The sequence below is a fragment of the Hippocampus comes genome, unplaced genomic scaffold, assembly GCF_001891065.2.
Source record: "Hippocampus comes isolate QL1 unplaced genomic scaffold, H_comes_QL1_v1.1 scaffold132, whole genome shotgun sequence".
Classification (NCBI taxonomy): domain Eukaryota; kingdom Metazoa; phylum Chordata; class Actinopteri; order Syngnathiformes; family Syngnathidae; genus Hippocampus; species Hippocampus comes.
This window is the reverse complement of record NW_017805467.1, coordinates 4,027,028-4,036,849: the sequence shown is the minus strand read 5'-3', so window position 1 is coordinate 4,036,849 and position 9,822 is coordinate 4,027,028. Positions and strand designations below refer to the sequence as shown.

The 9,822-nt window shown below is 41.5% G+C and overlaps 1 protein-coding gene across 1 annotated transcript in view; it reads right to left on the bottom strand.

The window, feature by feature from the left end:
- prg4b (proteoglycan 4b) overlaps nucleotides 1–6,013 on the bottom strand; it is a 16,060-nt gene extending 10,047 nt beyond the window's left edge. Inside the window, exons 1-7 of the mRNA XM_019875272.1 lie at nucleotides 5,892–6,013; nucleotides 5,740–5,818; nucleotides 5,428–5,544; nucleotides 4,890–5,012; nucleotides 4,337–4,396; nucleotides 1,521–1,781; nucleotides 845–1,202 (exon numbers count right to left, since the gene is read on the bottom strand). Coding sequence (XP_019730831.1) covers nucleotides 845–1,202; nucleotides 1,521–1,781; nucleotides 4,337–4,396; nucleotides 4,890–5,012; nucleotides 5,428–5,544; nucleotides 5,740–5,806 — 986 coding nt within the window. The 5' untranslated portion in view covers nucleotides 5,807–5,818; nucleotides 5,892–6,013. The remainder of the gene's footprint in view (nucleotides 1–844; nucleotides 1,203–1,520; nucleotides 1,782–4,336; nucleotides 4,397–4,889; nucleotides 5,013–5,427; nucleotides 5,545–5,739; nucleotides 5,819–5,891) is intronic.
- Nucleotides 6,014–9,822: the final 3,809 nt, after the last annotated feature.

Genomic DNA, 9,822 nt, shown 5'->3' with positions numbered 1-9,822 from the left:
GCTGAAGATGTGGAAGACCCTCGTGAAGGATCTGGTGAATCTGAAGATCTGGATGACCCTTGTGTGTGTTCTGATGGCAGTCGAGGTGTGGACATCTCTTGAAAGGGATATTCTGGTTGTGAAGGTCTAGATGACCCATGTGATGTTTCTGGTGGTGGTCCTGAAGATGTAAAAGACTCTTGTAAGGTTTTTTGTGGGCGTGAAGGTGTGGATGACTCTTGTGAAGCCTTTGGTTGTGCTGAAGATGTGGAAGACCATTGTGAAGGATATGGTGAATCTGAAGATCTGGATGACCCTTGTGTGTGTTCTGATGGCAATCGAGGTGTCGACATCTCTTGAAAGGGATATTCTGGTTGTGATGGTCTGGATGACCCATGTGATGTTTTTGGTGGTGGTCCTGAATATGTAGAAGACTCTTGTGAGGTTTTTTGTGGGCGTGAAGGTGTGGATGACTCTTGTGAAGCCTTTGGTTGTGCTGAAGATGTGGAAGACCATTGTGAAGGATCTGGTGAAGCTGAAGATCTGGATGACCCTTGTGTGTGTTCTGTTTGCAATCGAGGTGTGGACATCTCTTGAAAGGGATATTCTGGTTGTGAAGGTCTGGATGAACCATGTGATGTTTTTGGTGGTGGTCCTGAATATGTAGAAGACTCTTGTGAGGTTTTCTGTGGGCGTGAAGGTGTGGATGACTCTTGTGAAGCCTTTGGTTGTGCTGAAGATGTGGAAGACCCTCGTGAAGGATCTGGTGAATCTGAATATCTGGATGACCCTTGTGTGTGTTCTGATGGCAATCGAGGTGTGGACATCTCTTGAAAGGGATATTCTGGTTGTGAGTCTGGATGATGTTTCTGGTGGTGGTCCTGAAGATGTAGAAGACTCTTGTGAGTTTTTTTGTGGGTGTGAAGGTGTGGATGACTCTTGTGAAGCCTTTGGTTGCGCTGAAGATGTGGAAGACCCTCGTGAAGGATCTGGTGAATCTGAATATCTGGATGACCCTTGTGTGTGTTCTGATGGCAGTCGAGGTGTGGACATCTCTTGAAAGGGATATTCTGGTTGTGAAGGTCTGTTGTCACCTGTGGGAGAAGGTTCTGCTTGGGATGCTGAAGTCCAACTGGGTTGGTTGGAAACTCGCTTAGCTCCCATGGTGGCTTGTGGAAATGTTGTTCTGGAGTCTGACACGGTGGTAGGATTTCTTCTGCTATCTGAAAGCGCAAGAACAACAAATAAAGTAGATTGACTCATCTGTCATGAGGGTATTTACAGTAGTCCAGTAACTCAAGTATACTGAATTTCTGACATGTAAAGTTTCAGTAGTTCACTAATTCAATTTCAAAGATTCCAGATCCTGACCTGACCTCCTATGACTGTCAGATAACGTTCATTTGAGATTCAGCTAAAATAGCTGATTTTCTCTACCGAATGCGGCTTCATCCGTTGAGGTGCAAATCCATCTTCTCTACTCCTATGAAGATCAAAATCAACCTCAAGTTCCAGCCCATCATACCGGAATCTTTACACACCTTCACTCTCAGTGTAAGTGACTCCATCAGCCCTGTCCACGGTGGTTGACTTGACCACATCTCGTGAAGGGCTTGTCACCGATGGAACTGCTTCTGCTCTCGCCTTTAGAGTGTCTCTGATCAAGGTGTCTTGAGTGGGGATAGCTTCCAGCGGCTCAAATGGAGATGACGCATAACTGCCAGTGCTGTCTGGCATATCACTTTCCATACGATCTGGAGTGTTGGATTGGTAATCGCTGGGAATGGTCTCGGTGTCCGTACCTATGTGGACAATGTCATTGCGTGTAGACACTGTTACACTTCAATGTCAATTTCATGTCAGATTACATGTGAAAAATCTCATTTATTTCCCCAACGTAACAGCTCACCATCATTGGCAACATCTTGTGGAAATGATATTGGACTCACCAACTTCATTCTTAGATGTCATCGAAAATTAAGAAACAAATGATGCAGATGTTGAAGTGTGTATTCTGCTCATATTTAGTCGAGTGAAACCTCTGCTGTGGTCGTTTGTGTTACTTCACAATATTTGATTAAAATAATGCACTGAAGTGTGTCTTCCGCCATGTTCACTTGTTTCCTAAACCGATTCTTTGCTTGTATCAACCCGTCTCCACAAAGTCTCCAGGAAGTAGTGTGTCAAGGCTAACAGATGGCTCCAAGGACGCGCCTGGTTTACTACGGGCGTGAGAATGTTTTACAGGCTAGACTAAATATGGCAGAAGACACACTTCAGTGCATTATTTTCATCAAATATTGTTAAGAAACACAAAAGACCACGGCAGAGGTTTTACTAGACTAAATATGAGCAGAATACACATTTCATGTCTAAACTCCTACGCCTGAATGAATACTTTCAAAATACATTCACACTTAGGAAGACGTAATGGAACTCCCAGGCTATTAACTGTCAGGGAGCAAAACATGGAAGAACATATGGATTTGATCTACTCTTGGAGTATGTTGGAGTATGTCTGTGGAAAATTTGGTCCATCCATCCAGAACGTTTGTGAGGGCAGAGGTTCACTGATATTGAACTCGACCACTTCTTCAACACCAAAAACATCCAAGCATACCTTAATGGGACCTTGCATTGCATACTGGTGGTGCAGGTATGCGGAAAAGGAAAAAGCCCTCCCCAAAACTAGTGGTTTTATCCATCCCTGACTGGTAAATTACCAGTTATCAGATTATGCGGCATGTTCCAATACTTTTGTTGTTATTGCCTAAATCCTGCCATCCTCTTTTGCTTTCTCTCTCTTGCATGTGAAGCTGTGCCCATTAGCCTCCCACACTATGACAGCACTGCTCTCTTGTGTTACTTTTGGCCACTCAAGCTTGTGCTTCTTGGCCCGTTCTGCTTGGTGACCAAACCACAGCAAAAGAACCACAATTGCTCAGGAACATCATTTTAATAATTAAGGCTCGCTCATATTAAAACCACATGAGCCCAAGCGTATTTCGGAGGACAAACCATCTTTTCACCCATCTATCCATCATCAATAGAACTTGACTTCATTTGGGTTATAGGTCAAACAACATGCAGTTTGACAACAATTTTTCATCTGATCTATTAAGAAAAGAAGTCTATCCGAGCTAACTTTCGGTGAGAGGCAGAGAGCTCCCTGGACTGGCCGCCAGTCACATACAGAAAAGCAACCATTCCCGCTCACACTCTATATCAGTGGTTCTCAAATAGTGGGGCGCGCCCCCCTGGGAGGGCGCGAGGGTCCGTCAAGGGGGGCACGTTTGGCCTTGGGCAACATGCTTTTTAATTTTATTTATTTATTTATTTATTTATATATTTATTTTTAACTGTCCTAGAATAAAGTGCAATTGCACGTCGACTACATTAGAGGGCAGTGGCGCTCTTCTTGGCAGAGTGCGCAGGGAGCATTCGCTCGGTGTTTTGTTCGCACTGAGCATGCAAGCTTTGCACACGGCACAGAGTATGAGTATGAAGTGTCGACAGACGGAGAGAGCGACGGAGAAATGAGAAGGTCTACCGAAAGCGAAGACGAGGAAATATTACGAAGCGTATGTAGCGAGCGCTTGGCTTCACTGTGACTGCGGTGGGAGGAAAGACAGCCGACTGCATGAAGCCAAATGAATTTTATTAAGGCGTCACTTAAAGACATTACACCCCAATCCCATTGATAAGAGTTTTTTTTTCAGAGAAAACGTGCTGAATATTTTAAATATTATTAAATTGCCATTAATCCAGACATCATCTTTGATAAAAAAAATAAAAATCAGCAGAAATTGTTTTATATATTTTTGTTTTGCAGGTTAAAGGTTTTATTAAGATTGTGCTCCTGAATTAATGTTGGTGATCAGTTTGAATGCATTGTTATTGATTGATTTTATGGAATTTTATTTTTCTGTATCGTATGGTGAGATTTCATTTTGCTTTTGAATTTCAGATGCACTTTAAATCTTTTCTGTTACAGTTAATAAAGCTATTCTTTGTTGTAAGTTGGTCCATATTTCTTTTTTTTGTTCTCTTACACGTTAAAAGGATACAGTGTTATGCAGAGGTGTACTTATAAGAATTTTATAGACAAATGATACTACAGGTATTTATGTTACGAGGGGGGGGGCGAGATGTTTTCTTCTTCTTGGGGGGGGGGGCATGACAGAAAATAATTGAGAACCACTGCTTTATATGGAAGCATGAAAGGTTTCTTGGATGTGTGAGGAAGCTGGCGATACTCAGGGACAACCCAAATAAGGAGAGAACATGCAAACTCAACACAGAAATGCCAAAGTGGAGATTCACGCCTGGAATATTGGACAAAATTTCAAATTGTTACCTTCAGTGTTTCCCCCACTGAGTGGCAAAAACGGGTCTTCTGCTTCATTTGCAGTTTCCTCTGTTGGAATAGTGATGAAAAATATTAGCCAGATCACCATATGCAGTACTACAAACAATGTATTTACATTACACAAACACTGTATATTTTGTTTGAGTCAAGCCTTTTGTCAAGGTAAAAATACCTTTGGGATTTTTAGCAACTACATTATCACATGTACTACTCGTCCCTGGCGCTGATGCATTGGATGATCCATTGTTTTCCTCTCATTGTTCCTCTCATTGTTCAAACAGAAAATTGTATCAACGCAATGTGTTGGTGTGGATGCATTGCATGCTACATGCTTGTTGTCAGGTAGAAGTGCTTTGCTCTGCACGACTATTTCTACCTTTCTTGCCTGTCCTAATTCTTTATGTTGTTGTTTCGTTCATGCAAGTTAATGTTTCTCAAAGTCATGAATTCAAGTCACAGCAAATGCACCGTGTTTACTGCTGTGTCTTGTGGATGAGAAACGCTACGCTGATCATGCTGAATAAGACTGGACAAAGCTTGCCTTTTGCATCACAGTGGATCTTGTAATCTGGACAACACTGCTTGAATTTAACACAATCAGAGTCACAGCTACACAGTTGGCCTCTCTTGAATGTTTCCCCACATCGACCTTTACAGGAGTTTTCTGTGGTAGATAAATGCAACATGACAAACCTGCAAAGTGAGCTACACCAAATGACTGTCGTACATATCCAGTGACATTATTTTTACTCTTGAGGACCATTAGCACAACAGCGGACACTTTAGGTACACCAGTAGATACCAATAAGATCCGGTATGCTGGTACTTATTGTCATTATTATAAAATATTATAAATACGGGACTTTACAAGGGTAACAATAAAACATAGCACATTTTCGAAAGTTTACTTTTTTTTTCTGGTTGCACTTTGCCAATATTATGACCAGTGAGACTAAATTTGAGTGGCTGTATATTGTTTAAAGCTTATAAATTAACCATCATTTCATCAATTGAGAGTATGATCAAATATCCACCTAGTCTGCCTCTCAGCAAAACAATTGTTGAGGGTTCAACCTTACTTGTGGTGCATTGAGATTCAAAGTCAAGGCAGCATTCGCCGTAGGCCATGCAGTTGTAGTCACATTGGCACAGGTAACCTCGGTAGTACTCGTTGCCACATCTTTCCTTGCAACTGTCTGTTTATGGGAAGAGAGCATTGAGTTACGGGAAAATGGACAGCAGAAGAGATGACCGCACAAAGAGGACTCGTTGTCTGGTAAATAATTACCACCAAGGTAAACATACGTGAGAACAACAAACATATCATTCATGATTTGTTTAGTCACAGCATGCACCTAAATGTCCACGTGTAACGAAAGTATCATACTCACTTTGGCTGAGAACTGGAGTCAAGGAACAAGCCAACAGAATAAGTGAACGGAGAGGAGTCCAAGACATTCTCTTTTGTACCTGAAAGTAAGCAACATGACAAATTATTATTTTTTTTATTTCTTTTTTTTGTAGTGGAAACAGCACAACCTACCAAGCATCAGAGGCTCTGTGTAAATCCTGCGTAACTTTTGGACTGCTGCTGCTTTTATAGGCTGACAAGAGGCCGGCTAACTTCGTCATAATTGGCAGATCCGTTCTATACTCGAAATGACCTCACGGGCTGCTGGGAGGGTCTTCTCCTTCAGACAGCACATTTCCTCACAAACACCTGAAAGTACGCCGACACACATCGGTGCCAGGCAGACTTCTGAAAACACTTTGTAACGAGCAGCACATACAGTGCTTCCGGAAAAGTGTTGGCAGCGCTTCACTTTTTCCACATTTTATGTTACAGCCTCATTCCAAAATGGAATAAATGTATATTCCACCTGCGATAAATTCAGTTGATTGGACATGATTTGGAACGACAAACAACTCTCTATATAAGGTCTCACAGTGCATGTCAGAGCAGAAGCCAAACATCAAATGCAAGGAATTGTCTGGAGAACTCCACGACAGGATTATTTCAAGGCACAACTCCGGGAAAGGGTACAGAAAAAAAAATCTGCTGCTTTGAAGGTTCCAATGAGCACAGTGGCTTCCATAAATGAACGGAATTCTTAACTAGCAGGACTCTTCCTATAGAGCTGGCTGTCTGTCAAAGGTTTCAAAGGCCGGTCTCAAGTTTTGAAAGCTGTACCAAAATTCAGTTGTCAGGATATGTAACCTCGGGTTTTAAAGCAGGCAGGGATTTAAAGGAGTGTTTGGCTTCCACACTGAGTCCTGATTTATGGTTATAAAATTGAGTAAAATTTCAAGTTTAAGAACACATGAAATAAAACAAAATCAACAAGACAAAAACAAGCAAAAGAACGTCATGCTCATAACATAACAGAATTTTGGGCTAAAGTCAAATATTTGAAGGAAACAACTCTCCATAGTCAGATGTATGTTTTAAAAATGCCTGTCACAAAGACAAAGAATGAGCTTGGTAGATATGTTGTAAGTATGCCGAAAATCTTTTCCTCAGTTCTCACGTACGCTTTTTTTTTTGTTTGTTTGAAGCAGTTACAGATGAAATAAGACCGGTTCTAAGTCTCATTTTACCAGTTCAGAGATGTCATGATCACAGCAAGCATGACGATGACGTCGCTCACGTCTGCTCGGAACTAAATTTGAAAGTTAACGTCCTTTGGTGAGTAAATTACAGAAATAGTGGTTCCACTCAACAAACAAGAAAAGTCCAGCTGTCTTGATTCAACTTCTGTGGATTACCACGACCTGGTTGACTGAGGATCTGCACAGCCATTAAAAAAATAAAAATAAATAGCAAGCATCCATCCATCCATCCATTATCTCACAGGTGTCAAAGTCAAGGCCTGGGGGCCAGATCTGGCCCGCCACATCATTTTATCTGGCCCACGAAAGCAATTCAAGCATGTCAATTTCCACGGTGCTTGATAAAGTCTGAAACACAATTTCGAATTGTCATACATAATGTAATAATCACAATGTTTGAACGATCCATTATTCTTGACTTCTGATGTCGAAACTAGTTATCCATTTATTTGTTGTTCGCTGTGTATGTAATATGTAGAGGTGGTTAAAAATGTATATGGTTCTCCAAAATTCACAGTCAAAATGGCCTCCCAAGAGAAACCGTAATTATGATGTGGCCCGCGACAAAACTGAGTTTGGCACCACTGCATTATCTGATCTGGTTTTCCTTACAAAGGCCGCGGGCATGCTGGAGCCAGCCAATCACAGGGGACACGTAGACAACAACAATTCGTGCTCATAATCACACTTAGGAGCAATTTGAGTGTTCAATAAACCTACCCTGCATGTTTTTGGAATGTGGGAGGAAACCCCAGAAAACCTACGCAGGCACGGGGAGAACATGCAAACTCCACACAGGAAGCCCAGGGCCAGATTCGAATTCAAGACCATTGCACTGTGAGGCAGACCTGCCAATCAGTCTCCAAACAGGGCCTCCACTAGCAAGCAATTTTTAAAAATTGACATTATGACCGTAAGTTGAGAATGACTTGGACAATTAAAACACACATGAAAGTCGATTTTAATCAATTTATAATATTTATTAAATTTAAAACATGCCATTCAATTTATACTGTACTTCACACTTGGTCTCAACAAGTTGAAAAGTGGCCCCAGTGCGCTCTCTGCTGGTCACACTGGATAATTAGTTTTATTCAAGGTCAGTGTTTCCCAAACACTGCTTGAAAAACAACCAAGTTTACAGCATTTACTTTGTGTACATTTAGTTTGACAGAAATTTACAGAGAACAGTGACATGTCATATCGCAGAATGTGATTAATTTTGGACGCCATGCTTTGATTTTCGTAATTGCATTGGACAGCACGGAGTCAGATCTTAAGCCTCACAGAGACTCCGCAGGCCGTAACGAGTTACCTACAAGTGCTACCTTCCATCTTATGGGGTGCATGATGGAATTTTGAATAAATGAACCAATGTAACCATCCATTCTTTGACTGTACCGCCTATCACCATCAGGATAGCTGATGTGCTGGAGTCAATCCCTGACTTCGGGTCAGCAGCAGGATAGACCCCGAACTGGCCATCAGCCAATCGCAGCCTATTTATTCATATTTATTATAACAGAATACATTCACGCAAAGATTGGACTCTCCTTTTAATTTTAATCAAGTTTGAGGGCTCTTTTTCGTAGACAGCACATGCATAAATGCTGCTGTACCCTAACGTTTGTGTAAGCGCAAGGCTCACATCCTTGTTTGCCCCAAAACATATTCAAATATACTTTATTTTAAAAACTATTGTGAAAAAAATCCGCAGATGAATCTGCAGGTGCGGAACCACAAATATGCGCAGGTATCTTTGCGAGATGTGCAACATTTGATGGGAATGCGAGGAGCCATTTTAATTGCTAGCGAATAAAGCCGGCTCCTTTTTTCTACAGTGGTTTGTGCGCGTCTGCGAAATTACTACCACCTAACACGCCTTTGTGCAGATTTACACTTCGCGCCCCACTAGATTTGCGCCAGTCTTGAACACGATGATGATTTGATTTGCACATAATCAAAAATGCAAAAGTGAAGGCAGATTACTGGCATGGGCCCATAGCAGCTATAAAGCACATTTTTGTTGTTACGTTGTAACGGAACATATTACTGTCAGAAACCCCGTATTAAGTACCTAGTCGTAGTAGTTACTGGCTGGTGGGCCCCGAGAGACACTTGTGTGAGAAAGTCCGTATTATTTACATGTTTGTTTTCATACTCATACTTCATATTTATTTATTTAGTTAGTTTTGTTCTGTTTTAGTCAATGATGGTGTTTTTCAATCTGAATTTCAAATGTCCTATTTTGATGATGGTTTTTGACCGCACCTAGTAAGGAGGTTAAACCCTCAAGGGAAGTCAATATTGTGTCCAGGGGCGTCACTAGGTTTCAAGAACAAGGGGGGCTTAGCCCCAAGGGGAACACAGCCCCTTTAGGGGGTCCGGGGGCATGCCCCCCCGGGAGAATTTTTTTCTACATTCTGTTAAAAATCCATCAATTCCGTGTACTTTGAGAGCAAAATGAAGAGGCTATGAAGAACTACACACATCACATTCGTATACTCTTTACTATGATGGGGCTTCCTCCCCTGGACTTTAACTGGACTAGATAATAGAAATTATAAAGAGTTCAAAAGTTCAATCTTGGTTGTTCAAGGGAATTAGAAGGATGCCCGATAACATAACCTATATGACAGTAGGCCTATATTCCTCTCTACCAAAATGTATTAATATATGCTTAGCCCCCAGAAGACTATGTATTTTGAGATGTCTGCCGTGATATGCAATTTAAGTTAGTACAATGAGATGCAAAAGCTTCATCACTTTGGAAAAACACAAGTTTGCTGCTCAATACTTAATGTAAGCTCCGATTGCATTTTGGGAACAGCCTTGCAAGTAAAATTAGCCTTGAGATCTGAGAG